A 22,814-nucleotide genomic window follows, 5' to 3' on the forward strand; every position below is an offset into this window, starting at 1 on the left:
GCGTTTTGGATGCAGCAAAAACACAGCGTCCAAAACGCTTGAAACCCTAATTGCGGGTACGCAGCCTTAAAAGCTACGATGGATGGACAGATACAGATGTCAAACACATATATAATGTCCCATCCCCCTACATATTCTAAGCTGGCATCCTTTAGTGACTTTCATGTTCATGTTTAGCCTTGTATTTAGCCAAAAAATAAATCATAAAAAAAAGTGGGGTCCCCCCATTTTTGATAGCCAGCTAGGGTAAAGCAGATAGCTGCAGCCTGCAAACCACAGCTGGTAGTTTTACCCTGGATGGTGATCCAATTTGGAGGGCACCCCAGGCTTTTTTTTTTTTAATTATTTTTATAAATAAATAAAAAAAAGTAGGCCCCCCCCCCCCAAATTGGATCACTAGCTAAGGTAAAGCAAACAGCTGTGGTCTGGTATTCTCAGGGTGGGAAGGTCCATAGTTATTGGCCCTTACCAGCGTAACAATAGCAGGCCGCAGCCATTCCAGAAGTGGTGCATCCATTAGATGCGCCAATCCTGGTGCTTTTCCCCAGCTCATCCCATTGCCCTGGTGCGGTGGCAAACTGGGTAATAAATGAGGTTGATACCAGCTGTATAATGTCACCTGGCATCAAGACCTAGGGTTAGTGATGTCATGGTGTCCGGTCAGTAAAAAAAAAAAACTATTTGAGAAGAAGGGAATTTTGTTTACTTACCGTAAATTCCTTTTCTTCTAGCTCCAATTGGGAGACCCAGACAATTGTTTTCACGATTGGGTGTATAGCTACTGCCTCCGGAGGCCACACAAAGTATTACACTTAAAAGTGTAAGGCCCCTCCCCTTCTGGCTATACACCCTCCCGTGGGATCACGGGCTCCTCAGTTTTAGTGCAAAAGCAAGAAGGAGGAAAGCCAATAACAGTTTTAAAGACAAATTCAATCCGAAGAACATCGGAGAACTGAAACCGTTCAACATGAACAACATGTGTACCCGAAAAAACCAAAAATCCCTAAGAAAACAGGGCGGGTGCTGGGTCTCCCAATTGGAGCTAGAAGAAAAGGAATTTACGGTAAGTAAACAAAATTCCCTTCTTCTTTGTCGCTCCATTGGGAGACCCAGACAATTGGGACGTCCAAAAGCAGTCCCTGGGTGGGTAAAAGAATACCTCGTGATAGGGCCGTCAAACAGCCCTGTCCTACAGGTGGGCAATCGCCGCCTGAAGGACTTGTCTACCTAGGCTGGCGTCCGCCGAAGCGTAGGTATGCACCTGATAATGCTTGGTAAAGGTGTGCAGACTCGACCAGGTAGCCGCCTGGCACACCTGCTGAGCCGTAGCCTGGTGCCGTAATGCCCAGGACGCACCCACGGCTCTGGTAGAATGGGCCTTCAGCCCTGAAGGAACCGGAAGCCCCGCAGAACGGTAGGTTTCAAGAATTGGTTCCTTGATCCACCGAGCTAGAGTGGATTTGGAAGCTTGCGTCCCTTTACGCTGACCAGCGACAAGGACAAAGAGTGCATCCGAGCGGCGAAAGGGCGCCGTGCGGGAAATGTAGATCCTGAGTGCTCTGACCAGATCCAACAAATGCAAACCTTTCTCAAATTGATGAACTGGATGAGGACACAAGGAAGGTAAAGTGACATCCTGATTGAGATGAAAGGGGGATACCACCTTAGGGAGAAACTCAGGAATCGGACGTAGAACCACCTTGTCCTGGTGAAACACCAGGAAGGGGGATTTGCATGACAGCGCTGCTAGCTCGGACACTCTCCGAAGAGACGTGATCGCTACTAGAAAGGCCACTTTCTGTGAAAGACGGGAAAGTGAAACGTCCTTCATAGGCTCGAAAGGCGGCTTCTGGAGAGCAATTAGAACCTTGTTCAGATCCCAGGGCTCTAACGGCCGCTTGTAAGGAGGGACGATATGACAAACTCCTTGCAGGAACGTGCGTACCTGAGCAAGTCGTGCTAGGCGTTTCTGAAAAAATACAGATAGCGCTGAGACTTGTCCTTTAAGGGAGCTGAGCGACAAACCTTTTTCCAATCCGGATTGCAGAAAGGAAAGAAAAGTAGGCAATGCAAAAGGCCAGGGAGAAACTCCCTGAGCAGAGCACCAAGATAAGAATATCTTCCACGTCCTGTGGTAGATCTTGGCGGAGGATGGTTTTCTAGCCTGTCTCATGGTGGTAATAACCCCTCGAGATAATCCTGAAGATGCTAGGATCCAGGACTCAATGACCACACAGTCAGGTTCAGGGCCGCAGAATTCAGGTGGAAAAACGGCCCTTGAGATAGCAAGTCTGGTCGTTCTGGTAGTGCCCATGGTTGGCCTACCGTGAGGTGCCACAGATCTGGGTACCACGATCTCCTCGGCCAGTCTGGAGCGACGAGGATGGCGCGACGGCAGTCGGCCCTGATCTGTAAGGCCCCTCCTTCGCACAAAGCATGAAAACTGAGGAGCCCGTGATCCCACGGGAGGGTGTATAGCCAGAAGGGGAGGGGCCTTACACTTTTAAGTGTAATACTTTGTGTGGCCTCCGGAGGCAGTAGCTATACACCCAATCGTGAAAACAATTGTCTGGGTCTCCCAATGGAGCGACAAAGAAAACAAAAAATCTGTTCCGCTGTAATCCATTTTGGAGGTCCCACGACGACTCTGTTCCAGGATATGGGAAATGGAATACGCTCAGGCAACGTATCCACCATTTTCTGGAAGTGCAGGCATTCCATGTGAGGAGTGTGAATGCAGTGATACTGCACTTTCGCTCCCCGGGTCCACAGCAAGCCAGTGTGATCTGCGTGTGTAAGCGATGTCCCTGCGTGCAGAGAGCCGGCTGACAGCAGCTGTCTGCGCCTGCGGCTAGCATTTCTGCTGCAAACAAGGAGAAGGAAGGGCGCAGGGGGCAGTAACTGGGGAGACCGGGGGGGGTGACAGCTTGACAGGGGTTGACCTGGGAGGACCTTTCTGTGCCATCTGCCATGTCAGATGGCACAGAAATCAAAGAAGGATGAATGTGGCGGGAACACCACTCATGCGGCAGTGGCCATTTTAGATCGTCGAAAGGGGGATGGGGTCGGGTCCGGAGGGGGTGGGGGGGGGTTGAGGAGGCTTTTGCCACACCGGGAATTAACTTTCACATCATCTCTGTTACACGGTTTGTAATGGCGATCACGTGACCTGGAACCGGAAAAACCGACTCTGATCGTGATCTCCAGGGTCTCGGCTACCCCCGGTAGCTGAAATCCCAGAGATTTTCCGACGCTGGGAGGCTCTATACACTTTTTCCTGAGCGCCGTGAAAAAGCGGCGCAAAGGAATAAGTACCCTCTCCTGCCGTCATTAAAAAGCGTATCGCGGTCATTAAGGAGTTAATGCCTTAAAGCCTGGGCTTTTTTTTTTGTCATCACTTTTTTCCCCTTTTCTTCCAAGATCTATGACTTTTAATTTTTTCGCCAACCTAGCCATATGACTACGTTTTGTTTCGTGGGATGAGTTGATATTTGTGAATAAGAAAATGTAATGTAATACAGTAAAAATACAGGGGGAAAAAATTCCACATCCTGTGAAATGGAGAAAAGAAATAATAAATGTTATTCTTAAGATCAGTATGATTACAGGGATACCAAATGTATAAGGTTTCATTTTTCATGTTTTAGTGGTTAAAGGGAATCTGTCACTATTTTTTTTTTTTTTCTACCCCCATCTGAGAGCAGCATGACGTAGGGACACAGACTCTGATTTGTCACTTACTGAGCTGTTTGCTGTCATTTTGATAAAATCAATGTTTTCTTTGGTGCAGATCTAGCAGTTATACGGAGCTCATGAATACACTCGACTACCTGGCAGCAGGCCGAGTAATCTTCTAATGATAATCTGCTGCTGATTAAACAGTGATTTTATCAGAACTACACTAAAGCTGGTGTCACACATAACGACGACGACAACGACGTCGCTGCTACGTCACCATTTTCGGTGACGTTGCAGCGACGTCCCGTCGCTGTCGCTGTGTGTGACATCCAGCAACGACCTGGCCCCTGCTGTGAGGTCGCCGGTCGTTGCTGAATGTCCAGCTTCATTTTTTGGTCGTCACTCTCCCGCTGTGACACACACATCGCTGTGTGTGACAGCGAGAGAGCGACGAAATGAAGCGATCAGGAGCCGGCACTGGCAGCTGCGGTAAGCTGTAACCAGCGTAAACATCGGGAAACCAAGGGAAGACCTTTCCCTGGTTACCCGATGTTTACGCTGGTTACCAGCCTCCGCTCTTGCTGCCAGTGCCGGCTCCTGCACTGTGACATGTGGCTGCAGTATGCATCGGGTAATTAACCCGATGTATACTGTAGCAAGGAGAGCAAGGAGCCAGCGCTAAGCAGTGTGCGCGGCTCCCTGCTCTCTGCACTGTGACATGTAGCTGCAGCACACATCGGGTTAATTAACCCGATGTGTACTGTACCTAGGAGAGCAAGGAGCCAGCGCTAAGCGCGGCTCCCTGCTCTCTGCACATGTAGCACAGCGACGTTATGATCGCTGCTTCTGCTGTGTTTGACAGCTAAGCAGCGATCATAACAGCGACTTACAAGGTCGCTGTTACGTCACCGAAAATGGTGACGTAACAGCGACGTCGTTGTCACTGTCGCTTAGTGTGACACCAGCTTAAGCAGCCCAGTAAGTGACACATCACTGGAATTAGGATCTCTGCCCTTACGTTATGCTGCTCTCAGATCAGGTAGCAAAAACCTGGTGACAGATTCCCTTTAAGAAAACTGGGTACTTTGTTAAAAAAAAAAAAAAAATGTTTGGTTTGTTGACTTTTTGTAGAAGAAAGCGGTTTCAGCAAACCAAAAAGCGCCAATTCGATTTTTATTTTTTTTTTATTCATTGTATGGGATTAATTTTTGTATATGTTAGTTCAGGCAACTAAACAGCAGCAGGGTTTGGTTCTTCCTTTACCCAGTTAGAAGCCTCCCACACAGCTTTATCTGTTTGTTGATGACTGTGTTTCAACCTACATATGAAAATGATGATTTTCTTTGTCGCTCCATTGGGAGACCCAGCCAATTGGGGTGTATAGCTTCTGCCTCCGGAGGCCACACAAAGTATTACACTTAAAAGTGTAAGCCCCTCCCCTCTGCCTATACACCCCCCCGTGCATCACGGGCTCCTCAGTTTTTATGCTTTGTGCGAAGGAGGCACACATGCACGCAAGCTCCACAATTTAGTCAGCAGCAGCTGCTGACTATATCGGATGGAAGAAAAGAGGGCCCATAACAGGGCCCCCGGCATGCTCCCTTCTCACCCCACTCTGGTCGGCGGTGCTGTTAAGGTTGAGGTACCCATTGCGGGTACATAGGCAGGAGCCACATGCTGTTTTCCTTCCCCATCCCTTAGGGGCTCTGGGTGAAGTGGGATCCTAACCGGTCACCAGGCACTGGGACCGTGCTCCCTCCACAGCCCCTGGCGGAATCTGCTGGACAGGAGCCGGGTATCATCAGGGACAGGGCCCTGCTACTCTGAGGTACTCTGTGTCCCCTTGGGGACGGCGCACAGAGCGCCTGTGTTGTGAACGCTGCAGCAGCTGCTGGGTGTGTTGGTGCGCCGGGACTACCGCGCTGACCGCGCTTGTTTGCCGGCCGCGCTTATAACTTTAGTCCCCGGCTTTTGCGGCCTAGTACCGCATACTCCCGCCCCCGGGCCTGCCAGTCAGGGGTAAGGGCGGGACGCTGCACTGGACGTCAGCGCTGAGGGCTGGAGCATACTTTGTATCCTCCTCCCCCCTCACTGAGCACCGTGGGGCACCAGATTCCCGCACTTTCTGAGGCACGCCCACGGCCCCCTCCTCCTCTCAGAACACTGGCAGCCATTCCTGTCAGCACTTCAGACGCTGAAGAATTTCAGAGGGGAGACAACACCGAGCTCCACAGCTCTGGGAGGCCCGGGCAAGGAATCTGGTGGTCACACAACCGCTGCTGGCGGTCGGTAAGCCGCACCTGTTACTAGGTGCTGGCCCCCTGGGTGCCGAAGTGTATATTTATATACTTATTTTGTATACATTTACTCTATACGGCTGCACTATTTGCTTTTGGCTATATACCCTCACTGATTGCTCTAAGGGGAGACAACAGCATGTCGTCCGCAAAAAGCAAGGGTGCCAAGGCACAGGCTTACTTTGCTACCTGTACCTCATGTGCGGCTATGCTACCTGCAGGTTCCACCTACCCTCATTGTGTGCAATGTTCGGCACCTGTGACACTCACTCAGCCGGAGCCTCTGCCACTGGTGGGACCCCCGGCCCAGGTGGAACCACCTGCTGCCACTGTCCAGGTGACAGGGACAGAGTTTGCAGTATTCGCTGACAAACTGTCTGAGTCTATGGATAAATGGTCTGCTAAAATACTAGAAGCTTTGCAGTCCAGACCGGTAACACTGGCCCCGGGCACAGTTGAATCATTGACCCCAGGCCCCCCTCGGTTGGAGCAGCAAAGTGCTCCTGGGGCGACTCATAGGTCCCACGGTGAGGACTCTGACACGGACCGCAGTCCCAGACCGACTAAGCGGGCTCGCTGGGAAATTCCCTCGACTTCATCTCACTGCTCAGGGTCTCAGCATGAGGACTCTCTGGAGGATGAAGCGGAGGTCGCAGATCAGGGCTCTGATCCTGACACCGCTCTTAACCTTGATACGCCTGAAGGGGACACCATAGTAAACGACCTTATAGCGTCCATCAATCAGGTGTTGGATCTTTCTCCTCCAGCTCCTCCGATTGAGGAGTCAGCTTCTCAACAGGAGAAATTCCATTTTAGGTTCCCCAAACGTCCACGGAGTGGGTTTCTTGATCACTCCGACTTCAGAGATACAGTCCAGAAACACCGAGCCTTTCCAGATAAGCGCTTTACTAAGCGCCTTAATGACACTCGTTATCCCTTCCCCCCTGACGTAGTCAAGGGTTGGGCTCAGTGTCCCAAGGTGGATCCTCCAGTCTCTAGACTGGCGGCTAGATCCATAGTTGCAGTGGCAGATGGTGCATCACTCAAGGATGCCACTGACAGGCAGATAGAGCTCCTGATGAAATCCATCTATGAAGCTATTGGCGCGTCCTTTGCTCCGGCATTCGCAGCCGTATGGGCACTCCAAGCTATCTCAGCTTGTCAGTCTGAGATTAATGCAGTCACACGTGCCTCTACTCCGCAAGTAGTGTCCTTAACCTCTCAGGCGTCGGCGTTTGCGTCCTACGCCATGAATGCTGTCCTGGACTCTGCGAGCCGTACGGCGGTAGCATCCGCCAATTCGGTGGCAGTCCGCAGGGCCATGTGGCTACGTGAATGGAAGGCAGACGCTGCTTCCAAAAAGTTCTTAACCGGGTTGCCATTTTCTGGCGACCGCCTGTTTGGCGAGCAATTGGATGAAATCATTAAACAATCCAAGGGAAAGGACTCGTCCTTACCCCAGTCCAAACCAAACAGACCTCCACAAAGGAAGGTACAATCGAGGTTTCGGTCCTTTCGGCCCTCAGCCAGATCTCAATTCTCCTCGTCCAACAGGCCACAGAAGGGTCAGATGAACTCCGATTCATGGCGGTCTAAGTCACGTCCTAAGAAGACCGCCGGAGGAACCGCTCCTAAAGCGGCCTCCTCATGACTTTCGGCCTCCCCAAACCGCATCCTCGGTCGGTGGCAGGCTCTCCCGCTTTTGCGACGCCTGGTTGCCACATGTCCAAGACCGATGGGTGAGAGACATTCTGTCTCACGGTTACAGGATAGAGTTCAGCTCTCGTCCCCCGACTCGTTTCTTCAGAACATCTCCGCCCCCCGAGCGAGCCGATGCTCTTCTTCAGGCGGTGAGCACTCTGAAGGCAGAAGGAGTGGTGATCCCTGTTCCCCTTCAGCAATGGGGTCACGGTTTTTACTCCAACTTGTTTGTGGTGCCAAAAAAGGACGGATCTTTCCGTCCCGTTCTGGACCTAAAACTGCTCAACAGACACGTGAAAACCAGGCGGTTCCGGATGGAATCTCTCCGCTCCGTCATCGCCTCAATGTCCCAAGGAGACTTCCTAGCATCAATCGACATCAGAGATGCTTATCTCCACGTGCCGATTGCACCAGAGCATCAGCGCTTCCTGCGCTTCGCCATCGGGGACGAACACCTTCAGTTCGTGGCACTGCCTTTCGGCCTGGCGACAGCCCCACGGGTCTTCACCAAGGTCATGGCAACAGTGGTAGCAGTCCTACACTCTCAAGGACACTCGGTGATCCCTTACTTAGACGATCTGCTTGTCAAGGCCCCCTCTCGGGCGGCATGCCAACACAGCCTGAACATTGCTCTGGAGACTCTCCAGAGATTCGGGTGGATCATCAATTTCCCAAAGTCAAAATTGTCACCGACCCAATCACTGACATATCTCGGCATGGAGTTTCATACTCTCTCAGCGATAGTGAAGCTTCCGCTGGACAAACAGCGTTCACTACAGACAGGGGTGCAATCTCTCCTTCAAGCCCAGTCGCACCCCTTGAGGCGCCTCATGCACTTCCTAGGGAAGATGGTGGCAGCAATGGAGGCAGTTCCTTTTGCGCAGTTTCATCTGCGTCCACTTCAATGGGACATTCTCCGCAAATGGGACAGGAAGTCGACGTCCCTCGACAGGAACGTCTCCCTCTCTCGGGCAGCCAAGGCCTCCCTTAAGTGGTGGCTTCTTCCCACTTCTCTGTCGAAGGGGAAATCATTCCTGCCCCCATCCTGGGCTGTGGTCACGACGGACGCGAGTCTGTCAGGGTGGGGAGCGGTCTTTCTCCACCACAGGGCCCAGGGTACCTGGACTCAGCCAGAGTCCTCTCTTCAGATCAATGTTCTGGAGATAAGGGCAGTGTATCTAGCCCTAAAGGCGTTCCAGCCGTGGCTGGAAGGCAGGCAGATCCGAATTCAGTCGGACAACGCCACGGCGGTGGCATACATCAATCACCAAGGCGGCACACGCAGTCGGCAAGCCTTCCAGGAAGTTCGGCGGATTCTGCTGTGGGTGGAAGCCACAGCCTCCACCATCTCCGCAGTTCACATCCCGGGCGTAGAAAACTGGGAAGCGGACTTTCTCAGTCGCCAGGGCATGGACGCAGGGGAATGGTCTCTTCACCCGGACGTGTTTCAAGAGATCTGTTGCCGCTGGGGAACGCCGGACGTCGATCTCATGGCGTCTCGGCACAACAACAAAGTCCCGGCATTCATGGCACGGTCTCAAGATCACAGAGCTCTGGCGGCGGAGGCATTAGTTCAGGATTGATCGCAGTTTCGACTACCTTATGTGTTTCCTCCTCTGGCAATGCTGCCCAGAGTGTTACGCAAGATCAGGTCCGACTGCCGCCGCGCCATCCTCGTCGCTCCAGACTGGCCGAGGAGGTCGTGGTACCCGGATCTGTGGCATCTCACGGTGGGCCAACCGTGGGCACTGCCAGACCGACCAGACTTGCTGTCTCAAGGGCCATTTTTCCATCTGAATTCTGCGGCCCTCAACCTGACTGTGTGGCCATTGAGTCCTGGATCCTAGCGGCTTCAGGGTTATCTCAAGAGGTCATTGCCACTATGAGACAGGCCAGGAAACCAACGTCAGCCAAGATCTACCACAGGACGTGGAGGATCTTCTTATCCTGGTGCTCTGATCAGGGGTTTACTCCCTGGCCATTTGCCTTGCCCACTTTTCTGTCATTCCTTCAATCCGGAATGGAAAAGGGTTTGTCTCTCGGCTCTCTTAAGGGACAAGTCTCGGCGCTCTCTGTTTTTTCAAAAGCGTCTAGCCAGGCTCCCGCAGGTACGCACGTTCCTGCAGGGGGTTTGCCACATAGTCCCTCCTTACAAGCGTCCGCTAGAACCCTGGGATCTGAACAGGGTGCTAACGGCTCTTCAGAAACCACCTTTCGAGCCAATGAGAGATATTTCTCTTTCTCGCCTCTCACAGAAGGTGGTCTTCCTAGTGGCAGTCACGTCACTTCGGAGAGTGTCTGAGCTAGCTGCACTGTCATGCAAGGCCCCCTTCCTGGTGTTTCACCAGGACAAGGTGGTTCTGCGTCCGGTTCCGGATTTTCTCCCTAAGGTGGTATCCCCTTTTCATCTCAATCAGGATATCTCCTTACCTTCTTTTTGCCCTCATCCAGTTCACCAATGTGAAAAGGATTTGCACTTGTTAGATCTTGTGAGAGCACTCAGAATCTACATTTCCCGTACGGCGCCCCTGCGCCGCTCGGATGCGCTCTTTGTCCTTGTCGCTGGCCAGCGTAAAGGGTCACAGGCTTCCAAGTCAACCTTGGCTCGGTGGATCAAGGAACCAATTCTTGAAGCCTACCGTTCTTCTGGGCTTCCGGTTCCGTCAGGGCTGAAAGCCCATTCTACCAGAGCCGTGGGTGCGTCCTGGGCATTGCGGCACCAGGCTACGGCTCAGCAGGTGTGTCAGGCGGCTACCTGGTCGAGTCTGCACACTTTCACGAAACACTATCAGGTGCATACCTACGCTTCGGCAGATGCCAGCCTAGGTAGGCGAGTCCTTCAGGCGGCGATTGCCCACCTGTAGGAAGGGGCCGTGTTACGGCTCTATTACCGAGGTATTCTTTTACCCACCCAGGGACTGCTTCCTCCTTCCTGCTTTTGCACCAAAACTGAGGAGCCCGTGATGCACGGGGGGGTGTATAGGCAGAGGGGAGGGGCTTACACTTTTAAGTGTAATACTTTGTGTGGCCTCCGGAGGCAGAAGCTATACACCCCAATTGGCTGGGTCTCCCAATTGGAGCTAGAAGAAAAGGAATTTACGGTAAGTAAACAAAATTCCCTTCATTATAACCTGTTTGGCATATTTGGTTATTCATGCACCTGGCTATAATACTGCCAAATCCCTGACTCTGTACAAGTGGTCTTGTAAAAATTGATGGTGTCTTGATTCCAAGGTGGTCACATCCAATGTTGACTTGATTTAAATCTCTTTTGTTGATTCACTTTGTTACATCTAAGAATAAACTGTAAACACTCTTTGGCTATGTGCGCACGTTGCGTTGTGTCCCTGCAGAAATTTCTGCAGCGATTTGAACAGCACACGTGCGGTTCAAATCGCTGCAGAAACACTGCATAATGAATGCAGTGATAAAGCCGATTTCATGTGCTCTGGATGCTGCCTCTCCCATAGACATAGTGGGGGCTGCATCCAAAGCACACGGAATAAGTAACATGTTGCTTTTTAGAACGCAGCGATTTGGCAGCATGCAAATTGCTGCGTTCTAAAATGCAACGTGCGCATGGATATGCACAATCTTCATAGATTGTGCTGGGGACGCAGGATGCATGCAGTAAGTACGCAACGTGGGCACATAGCCTTTTGTTGTAAACCATTCTTATTTTGTTGTATTTTTCCCACACTAGAAGAATACTTTAACATAGTTTTCTTTATTTAGCTTAATTAGATGTCACGTGGAAGGCACAGAGGCCTTCAGACGGCCCCGGCTGCTAGGGAACCAATAAGCAACCTATGATTTTATCGCTCAAGTTGCCGATGGCTGTAATAAAGGACAGCTGGCATGTTGACAGTGGCATTTAAGTCCTTTACAACCTTTGGCATACCCATGCGTCATGGTCTGGATGGGGATTCTTGAACTATGACGTATATGTACGTAATTGTGATCATGTGGGGCAAAGGATCAGTACCGCCCAATTGCTGCTGGGAACTTGGCATAAGTGATAGTGAGCTCCAGCTGTCATAGCCAGGGACAATGCCCACACTGACACTGGCTTTTAATCCTCTACATGCCACAATCAATAGCAACTGCAGCATTTAGGAGTCTGAAAGGGGGAGTGTGTTCCCTTTCCCACACATTGAGAGCCTGTGATCATGTCGTGGGGGTTCCAAATCCCGAGATCAAATAATGACCTCCAAGTTTGCTGGCTACGGTGGCCTGTTAGACCATGCCAAGAGCAAGTTCTAAGAGGGGATCTGTCAGTGTCACACTGACAGGTGTAATGCATTTGCATTGCAATATATTATAAGAGCAATCAGAGTTACAAAAGTTAATGCCCCAAAGTGAGTTTAAATAAAAGTTTTTAAAAACGTTCTCAAAATAGTTTGTTGTTTTTTTTTAAAAAAATCCCAAAATAAAAAAAAAACAAAAAACAGATTAACAAAAATATTTTATGTAAAAACAATAACAAACAACACAAAAATATGTGCACATAATTGGTATCGCCACATCCGGAACAACCAATCAGTAAAAAAAAAAAAACTATCAAACTAAGTTAACCATTTAAGTGAACACCAAAAAAAAGAAAAGGCAAAAAGCTATACTCTATCATCATACTGCCGAAAAAAAAGGTGGAATAAAATGCGATGAAAAAGTGTTATATAAATAAAAATGTTATAGCTGAACGATCATATTGAATCGGGAAAAACAAGCCACCATACAGCCCCATCAGTGAAAAATAGAAAAAAAAAAAGCTACAGCTCTCAAAATAGAGGGATGCAAAAACAATATATATTTTTTTTACTATAAAATTTGTTTTTATTGTGTAAAAGTCACAAAACATTTTTTTTTTTTTAAATTATTTAAATGTGGTATTGCTATAATCATACTGGCCCAAAGAATAAACCTTTCTTATCACTTGTTCCCCATGGTGAACGGTGTAAAAAAGAAAATAATTTAATTGCAGTTTTCATGTTCATTGTGCAAAGATTGGAATAAAAAAATATCCAAAAATATGTGCCTGAAAATGGTACCAATATAAATGTCAACTCATTCCACAAAAAGTGCTGACATACTCTATTGGTAGAAATATAGGAAACGTTTAGCTCTCAAAACGTGGTGATGCAACCCGAACCGAAGAATAAAGTGGTCTAATCACTTATTCCGCATGTAAAAAATAAATAAATACAATTTTTGACTTGCTATTTATTCATTCTTCTTCCCAAAGACCGCAGTAAGACTCCACTCATATTTATCCTGCACTCTGCGCTGAGTGCTTACACTGGGGTTGAAGTGTAGATATCTGAAATACGTGATTGACAGAACCCTGAACTGAAAATTCACCATAATGAGGCAGAGGGAGTCATTTTAGAATGTGTCTGGCCTATGATCTAACAGTCTCTGTCTTTAATTGTGCACAAAACCGCAGTCGACCATAGTTTTGTGCACTTCTGAAAAGGACACAGCTGAACAGAGGCCAGACTAACTACGGCCTCATTATAGTGAATAGTGTCATTTGAATCACGCTAAGAGTTTTGTTGTCAAGACAACCCAATAACTACTTGAATCATGTCATGTGGGTAAGGCCCGTTTCACACGTCAGTGAAAAACACTGGCGTGTAAAACATGCACATGTCCCTCCGTGTGCCGTGAATCACGGCACACGTGGGTTGTCTAAGTGCAATCCGGGCTCCGTTCTCCGTGGCCCGTGATTGCACTTGGAGATTAACTCACCTGTGCGCGCTCCCGCTCTCCATGGTGCTGATCGCTCCCGCGGTGCAGCATCCGGCCGGCGCTGACCCCCGCAACAGCTGCTTCCGGGTCGGCTGTGTCGTGCATCATGAATATGCGCGACCGTAATGAGCCGGCTCAGAAGCAGCAAGCTGCACAGGCTGCAGAGGACATCGCTGGAGCCGGGTGAGTAAAAATGATTTTTATTTTAAAAGCGCGTTTTTTTCTGACACGTGTTTCACGGACCACACCACTGCGTGGTCCGTGGGACATCAGTGATGCCAAAAAAAATGGACATGTCTCCGTGCGGCAATCACGGACACGCGGGTAGGCCGCACGGAGACACGTGCAGTGAAAAATCACTGACGTGTGAGCAGACCCATTCATTATAATGGGTCTGCGTATGTCAGTGATTCTGGTACGTTTAAAAAAAAGCACAAACGTACCAGAATCACTGACGTGTGAAACAGGCCTAAGAGGAATGGGCTAACAGAGGGAGCCCCTTTTTTTCTGTGAAACTCCTTAGGTGACATGGTAGCTATTCACCATGGCAACTGCGCAGTTAAAAGTCTTTTCTGTTGCACAGAGGGGCTAAAAAATATAAGGCTATGTGCGCACGCTGCGTTTTTTTCTGACCACAAAGATGCAGCGTTTTTGGCCCCAAAAAACCGCACAAAAATGCACCCACAGGAAAAATCACGTAAAAAAACACATGCATTTTTGCACGTTTTTTGATGCGTATTTTTATCCACTGCATTCAATGGGTGGAAAACATGATGAAAAACGCAAAATGAATTGACATGGTGAATCTTTGTGGTCACCACAAAGACGCAGCAAAAAAAAAAAAAAACCCTGCAATGTGCAGATAGCCAAAATAAAATCTCATAGACTTTGCTGGGGAAGGAAATTCATGCAGTTTTGGGACCAAAACTGCACCCAAAAAACGTAGCAAAAAACGCAGCATGTGCACACAGCCTAAGGGTATGTGCAAAAAGGTTTCTTTTTATATATTATTTTATTTTTGAAAAAAGGAATTCATGCATTATGATGTCCAAAAATTAACGTTTCAACCATAATATGGTCTTCATCAAAAGGACCATCTGTGATTATCAGGCAAGGTGAGCTGTTACTAGGCGATGCGATGCGGCGAGTACCAAGGAGAAGATGCTCAAGAGTACGAATAAATTTAAAGTCTTAAAGCTATTGATCGCAAGTGCATGTAAGACCGCTATATTGCTAAAGCCCAGTCATATGGGCGGCACGGTGGCTCAGTGGTTTGCGCTGCATTCTTGCTGCGCTGGGGTCCTGGGTTCAATTCCCATCAAGGACACCATCTGCAAGGAGTTTGTATGTTCTCCCCGTGTTTGCGTGGGTTTCCTCCGGGTACACCGGTTTCCTCCCACACTCCAAAGACATACGGATAGGTACTCTAGATTGTGAGCCCCAATGGGGACATTATTGCCAATGTATGTAAAGCGCTGTGGAATTAATAGCGCTATATAAATGAATAAAATTATTATTATTATTATTATTATTATATTCTATACTCAGGTATAGCCACAGTTTTATATATACTCGTCTTGTTACTGGGTCTGTCTATGCAGTGGGAGAGGGGCAATAGTTTGCTCCTGTATCCTATACAGTATAGCAGAGTAGTGTCTGTATCCAGGTTAAGCTCGAGCCTGTATACTATAATAATGTTGCGATAGTATATCCTTTAAGTAATATTTACTGCATTATATAGGGATACATGCTGCTGTGTATACACACGGATAAGGAGTTTCTGATCAGGTTCCTAAGTAGTTAATGGATATCACCTAATGGGTGCCGGACTATCTGAACCTGTGTGGTAGGACAATAGGACCTGCTCCCTCTGCGTGGCGCCACGCATATATAAAACTGTGGCTATACCTGAGTATAGAATATGACTGGGCTTTACCAATATAGCGGTCTTACATGCACTTGCGATCAATAGCTTTAAGACTTTATATTTATTCGTACTCTTGAGCATCTTCTCCTTGGTACTCGCCGCATCGCATCGCCTAGTAACAGCTCACCTTGCCTGATAATCACAGATGGTCCTTTTGATGAAGACCATATTATGGTTGAAACGTTAATTTTTGGACATCATAATGCATGAATTCCTTTTTTCAAAAATAAAATAATATATAAAAAGAAACCTTTTTGTGTCTGACTACATTGAGGTAGTGTGCCGGAGTTCTCTCTTTATTATTCTCCCCTTTTTTCTCCTGAGCACCTATATGGTGAAGCGGGGTCCTATTCCTTTTTTGTAAGGGTATGTGTACACACTGCGTCCTGGACGCACTGTATCTTCTGCAGTGATGCTGGTGTTCACAGGAGAACGCAGTGGTTTATGCAATGATCAGAGTTTGTCTTTCTCTCTGTTCTCCCACGGACAACACTCACATCTCTGCAAGCATAGACCGACATGCTGTTTCCTGGAAATCCGCGCCGCATTTCAGTTTATGCTACGGAGAAAAGAAGCACAGTGGGCATGAAATTTCTCTAAATCCCATCCACTGTGCTTATACTGTACAACGCAGCATTTTGGACACAGGGAAATCACAAAATGCAGCTCTTACTGATAGTGGGCACGTACCCTAATAAGTGTAAATAAAAGATAGTGGTGTATGTCTACTTCAAGATTAATGCTACTAGTATATATACAATATAGTTATGGTTTCATTCCTTACTTTTCCGGTAGTTTAATGGCCCATTTGATACTTTAGTGTTGTATTGTTCTCCTGACTCTTGCTTGTTTCACTTGTCTGTTCTGTATTGCCAGTTTATGTATAATTTACCTAATTTTTATTTAATATACTGTATAATCCTTCATTTGTGTTTTCATTCTAGTTTGGATATTCAGAAATTACTACAGTCAGTATCCTCTGAGATGTCATTACAGCAGAGTCATTTTCGGTGCTCTTCTTAATGCATTACAAAATTTAAGTTTGTGGCAAGATCTTTTTGACCTTCTGGAAGTTGCTTCTTCTGCTAAGATATTTGTAAGTTTATCTGGTTACCCTGTATTTTGAAGTTTGATTGCATTACCAATGCACATGCCCTGTGTGGACATCGATATGTAGCACATTTCTTTCATCTCTTCATGACACGGGTCATACATGTGTCACACGCCGGGTACAGCTGTATGGAGAGAGCTCAGGAATCGCGTTTGAAAACTTGCATCTGTATTATGCAACCGAAAAACGCAGTGGCAATAACCCCTTAAATACGATTGTCAGTCTTTGACAGCAGAATTTAGCAAGGACCTTTCACCAGCTTGGGCATGTTAAAATGGCCACTTCTTGGAATAGTGGCTGCAAAGCTGAATGAAACTGTTTTTCCTGAAGAGATATTGGCTAGTAAAGTGTAGGTTAGAATTTTATACGCCCAACTGGTTGATCGCAGAATTTATTTTCTGGGGGGGTATGTACTTTTTCTCCTACATGACATTGCGAATCATAAGTAGGCAGCAATATACAGGAGGGAGAAGAACACGCCCCACAATAGCTTAGAGCAGGTTTTCTCCTGTGTGAGACATGTAATAACATATAGTCTGCTGTTCTCACTGCAGAGCTGTGTATGATTATAAAGTGCTGGGACCGAGCACATGATGACATTATCATATTAAATGTCACCTGGCAGCTCTTAGAACCCTTCCCTTTCCCTGCTGTTTTTGTTTCGAAACTCCCTATGTAGCTTAACACCTTCATGACGTATGTCATACAGTTACGTCATATGTCATGACTTTAATGCAGTTTCACACCCTGAGCCCCCTTCTTTCCCGGTAGATGGTGTTCAAAGGAGACCATGATTTTTTGCTATACATTAGTAATATATACAAGGCACTCCTGAATTCAGTAAAATGATGATTTTTTTTTATTATTTCATACTCCGTATAGTCAAGTCAGACGTTGCGGCCCAAACATGGCCTTCATCAGTAACTGAAATAGATTAACAAAATATCCAAAATTACATCAAAAGAATAAAAAAAATTATAAATAAAATGGGAACATCAAGTACAGTAGATTTATACAAAACAGATTAATCATCTCTGTTAATAGTACCAGATGATATAGATAGAATAGACCAATACAATGAATGATATATCATAAGTGATTACAGTGCTGTATAGCAAAATGCTGGATCCCAAAGGAAGACCAGAGGGGTGTAAAGAGAAGTAAAAACTAGAAAAAACGTGAAAAATAACCATGAAAAATTACTGTGAAAAATAATGTGAAAAATACTTGAATAATAGTGATGATAGTGAGGTAATAGAATGGGACAAAAAGAAAGTGCCTGACTTTAATGCAGTGTCACACCCTGAGCCCCCTTCTTTCCCGGTAGATGGTGTTCAAAGGAGACCATGATTTTTTGCTATACATGCAGCACTGATGCACTGCTATGCGTTAAGTTTAATAACCCAGCTGACTAATTTCATGGAGATGGTATCTTTATGAAACTTTTTTTTTTTCTTCCCAGCCATTCATAGAACAATTCATCAAGATCTTTGAAAGGCTTGCATTTTCTGGCTTACAGACTATATTATCAACTATACTAGGGATATTCTGCAAGGTATGGTCCTAATATTTGTATTCAATCTATAAAAATATTGGGAGTAGACAATACGTTTTGGGTAATCTTAGTCTAGTTTGCTTAAAGGGAACCTGACACTAGATTTGGCAGCACAATCAGACTGTGGATATGTGATTGCAGCCTGGCATGTTGTACTCTGAAATGCTGTGTCGTGTTGAAGAAAACATGACCTCATGAGCCGCCCTTGGACTACAGGGAGAGATCTGATTAGTCTGCTGTGGCCCACATATGGGAGAGATCTTTCAATCCGCTGTCGTGGAGAAGCTATCGAGTGATGTTATTGGACTAGTCAGGTGTTTCTGTATAGTCCCTCTGAGTAAAACATACGTGGCTACAATCACATAGTTGGGTACTGATTCATAACATTGAAGGCTATGGGAAACAGATTTGTCAACTTTTATGTAACCTATTAACGGATCCATTTCTTTAGCACAGTGCATGTCCAGAACACTGGAGGTGTCCAGAGCTACTTCTAGTAAAAACAGATCAATTACTTATGAAACAAAAATGGATGCAGAACGGACTGAACGTCAGTTATTGTAAATGACATATCAAGAATTATATATAGACAGTAGACATGCTCAGATGTGAGCAACCAGGGACTCAACTCTTAAAGACGTAGAGAAATCAAATAAACAACAATTCTTTCGAGTTTTATACAGGTGATAGCTAAGGGAGGAAAAGCTATTAGATTCTTAAAGATCTGCGCATATAGGTTAGTAATGGTTATGATAAAAATTCCCAGACTGCTGTGCGGAGTGTCCAATACTGTTGTTGGACCAGACCATGCCTTCTTTTACACTGATTTCTATAAGACTATACTCTAAAGTGAAATGTCATCAATATACAGTACCGTACAAATGTTTTAGGCAGGTGTGGAAAAAAAAATGCATCCAAAATTGAAGTGTTAATAGTTTTCACCTTATTAATTGATAAAAAAATAAAGTGAATAAACAAGCAGGTACTTACCCATCAGGAAGATCTGTGGTTGCTTCTCAGAGATGTTTGGAACGTCCTCCTTTCCGAGTTCCTTTTATATGTGTGCAAGTGTGCCAACAAGACTTAATGCTTTATGCTGTTTAGAGCAGAAGTGCTAAAAGAAAATATGCTGGCACTACTACCAATCCCAGGGTCATGTAAAAATAGGATCAAACAAGAGCCAGATAATTGCCATATTTATGCTGTTTTGAAATCAACACCAAATGTTGTTTTGATTTAGATTTCTCTTTGGTTCATTCACTTTGCATTTTGTCACTTGATAAAAATGAACACTTGTTTCTTTGCAGCATTTTTTTTCCACACGTGACTAAAACATTTGCACCGCACTTTATATTACTTTTCTGCACAATTTTATATTGCAGAAGGGAAAAAAAATCTCATAATACACTTTTTACATGCTAATGAATGAGTGATTATTTGTTTTACTTTATTTTTTTCATTTCCCTTTTCCCCACAGTTTGTACATAATGGAATGATTGTTACTCCTATGGATATGGATCGTATAATGACAATAATGAGCTTGTCCGGTAATGCAAAAAATCACATCAATAGCCTTGTAGCCTTGAAATCAAGGTTAGAAATCTTTATTACATCTATTTACAAGTAATGTCTCGTGCTTATGAATACTTTTGTTTACACACTATGATAAAAACATCAACACGCTAAAATATATAATGTTGAATTTGTTCCGTGCCCTACACCGTAAATAAACTTGTCCTCCCACCCACTAGTATCAGGAATATTATAATACATGCAGGTTCTCACAGTTTCTAAAAAAACAAACAAAACAAAAACATATTTTCTCTGACGCCTCATTGGGGGACACAGGACCATGGGTGTTATACTGCCTATCCATAGGAGGACACTAAGTAGATGCAAAAGCATAGCTCCTCCTTTGCAGTATATACCCCCTGGCCGGGCCAGGCAGCCTCAGTTTTAGCTTAGTGTCTGTAGGAGGCACTTCCTTTCAAGGTTTGTTATTTTTTGAGGGCGACGATTTCCTTTTGGGACCGATCTCCCACTACCATCAACGGGCGGGAACGTGGAGTGCCGCCTCCATGTACCCCCTCCTGCGACGCTGGATCCTGGGCTGGACGACGGGTTCCACAGACACCGATTTTCCAGAGCCCAGGGCAGAGACACAATTCCTCAGCCCCTCTTTGCAGGCTCTGACTTGAACATGGCACCTCTGTGACCGGACACAGCAAGCTGACTCTGCTATTTCCACTGCCTGGACTGAAGCAGTGTTTAAGGTGAGATCCCCCCCTGACTGGTTTCCCAGACAAAGGGAGAAAAGACGGTGCAGGGAAGGCTCCCAGGACTGCTGAATTTACAGTATTTATTATGAGAAAGTCCCTTGCTGATTGCAAGGAGGAGAGCCCCAGATCCTGAACACAGTGTTAACTTTTCTCTAGCTTGCTGACTGGAGGAGGGGGAAGTCCCTTGCTGTTTGCAGAAAGTCCTGCACAGATAATTTACTGGTGGCAGGGGGAGGGCCCAGAGCTCAGGAGCTCACGCTGTTTATTTGCTCTAGCAGAAAAGCCGGCAGAGATAACCACCAGTGACAAGCTGTGTGCGGAAGAGAAAAGAAAACTGTCAGAAGCTCCCTTCCCGCCGTTTTTTACTACCCACAGCAGGGGGGGGGGGCACACTGACTTCTTCTTCGCGCTCTTTTAGCGCTAAGCCCCGCCCCCCGCGGCCACGATAAGCCCCGCCCCCCAGGAAAGCGTGCGAAGATCTCCACAGAGCTTAATCCTTCCTGAGGACAGGGCCATCGGCTGATTCTGGTGAGGTGCTACCACGAAAACACACCTCTTCTCTCTGTGAGTCCTGTGCCCCTATAGCCCCCCAAGATCCCCCTACCACCACCGCCGCAACCGTCAGCCCAGAGCCTAGGGCTCCAAGCCCACCGGAATGGGCACAGTTTCTGTCTCAATCCATGGAAAAACTGTCACAAAACCTGGTTCTGGCTATGCAATGTCGTCCGCCACACCCTTCTGGGCACCTGTACGGAACGCAGCCTGAGGATACGCCTATGGAGGATCCTTCTGAGGTAATCCGGGCACATGCTTCACCGGTTTCAGGGATCAGGAAAAGGACACACGGCCGGGTGTCTCCAGCACTCTTTCATGGCCCCCATGACTCTCCCTCGGGAGCACACAGGGCAGGCTCTCCCACACGCTCCACGGCTTCTGAAGAGCTGGAGGAGGGAGAATGCTGTTTGTACCAGGAGGATTCCTTGGTTTCATTCTCCCCAGATGATCAAACTGCAATAGGACTCCCTTATAGCAGCATTTAACCAAACTCTGCATGTGGAGGATCCCCCATCCACTACCACTGACCATGCGGTCTCCTTTAAGAGGGCAAGGAAACCCCAAAAGGTTTTCGCTGATCACCCAGAGTTTCAGGATATCCTCACAAAGCAAAGGGAGAAGCCTGATGGGCGCTACGGTACATGAAAACTCATGGAGTCCCGGTACTCTTTTGCCTCACCTGCCCCTAAGGGCTGGGCCGATCCGCCCTCGGTCGACCCCCGGTCTTCCGCCTTACCACAAAGACGCTCCTGTCTTTACCCGATGGTTCCTCCATCAAGGACCCGACAGACAGACAGGTGGAGCACCTCGCCCACTCTGCTTTTGAGGCTGCGGGTTCCTCCCTCTTGCCCTCCTTTGCCTCTGTGTGGGTCGCAAAGGCGATCTCGGTCTGGGCAGAATCCCTTAACACTTCGCTTGAGGAATCCCAGTTCACTCATACCTTCACAGAGGTAACAACTCAAGTTGCCGCTGCGGCGGAGTACCTCATGCAGGCCTCCATGGACGCTGCTACCTGCGCAGCGTTTGCCGCCTCAAATACCATAGCCATCTGTAGAGCTCTCTAACTCCGACAATGGCGAGCGGACTCTGCCTCCAAGAGGTCTCTCACGGGCCTTCCCTTTTTTCCAGACCGATTGTTTGGCGAACATCTGGACAAGCTCATTTCTGACGCCATGGGAGGAAAGAGTACCTCCCTCCCCAGCTGAAGTCCAGGACGTCCTTCACCAGACGTCCACAGTCCTCGTTCCGCTCCTTTCGGAACTCATTTGGTTGATCGACATCCCGTGCTGTCCCCGCCACCAGCCGCGGACTACGCAGGGACCGACCTTCTCAGCTGTCCCCGAAACCAACTTCGTCATGGCAGCCTAGACCGAAACAGTTCAGGACTAGGGGACTCGGCCACGACGTTTTCCCCCCTCATGACCCTTTCGGCGCCCCGGAAGACACACTCATTGTAGGAGGTCGACTGCGGCTCTTTCAACACATCTGGGCTGTCGCCTTAGACGACAAATGGGTGTGAGACCTTGTGTCTTCCGGTTACCACATAGAATTTCGGACCCGACTGTGGAGACACTGGGCTCAGTGGGTGCTCTCGTCCACTAAAACCCGCCGCCTTTAGAAAGACAGCATGGCTCAGGGCTCATCCCAACTGAACGCCGGCCTCCTTAACCGTTGACGTAACACTACTCAGACAACACAGGATGAGGGAACCACAATAATTAGACTTTATTGATCCCCAAACAATTAACGGCACATAACACATAACCAGCAAAACACAAATGTAACAGGCAACAGAGTCTCACCCTTCCGCTGGCTCACCAGGGATTTAGAATGTCCTTGCCTCAGAGGTTCCAGGGCCGCTTACTCCAATCCAGCAGCACCCCGCTTTCGGCGGGCACCCACCGAGAAAGGAATAGCGCCAGATTTAGGAAGCTGTGTGAGGTCTGCAAAGTCTGTAGCCAGG

At 47.5% G+C, this 22,814-nt stretch overlaps 1 protein-coding gene across 1 annotated transcript in view; it reads left to right on the plus strand.

Moving 5' to 3' along the window:
- Positions 1 to 22,814, plus strand: part of TOPAZ1 (testis and ovary specific TOPAZ 1) — a 321,592-nt gene that overhangs the window by 186,360 nt on the left and 112,418 nt on the right. The window contains exons 10-12 of the mRNA XM_075315235.1: positions 16,296 to 16,447; positions 17,925 to 18,017; positions 19,495 to 19,610. Of these exons, the coding sequence (XP_075171350.1) occupies positions 16,296 to 16,447; positions 17,925 to 18,017; positions 19,495 to 19,610 (361 nt within the window). The remainder of the gene's footprint in view (positions 1 to 16,295; positions 16,448 to 17,924; positions 18,018 to 19,494; positions 19,611 to 22,814) is intronic.

The sequence above is a fragment of the Anomaloglossus baeobatrachus genome, chromosome 6 (assembly GCF_048569485.1).
Source record: "Anomaloglossus baeobatrachus isolate aAnoBae1 chromosome 6, aAnoBae1.hap1, whole genome shotgun sequence".
NCBI lineage: Eukaryota > Metazoa > Chordata > Amphibia > Anura > Aromobatidae > Anomaloglossus > Anomaloglossus baeobatrachus.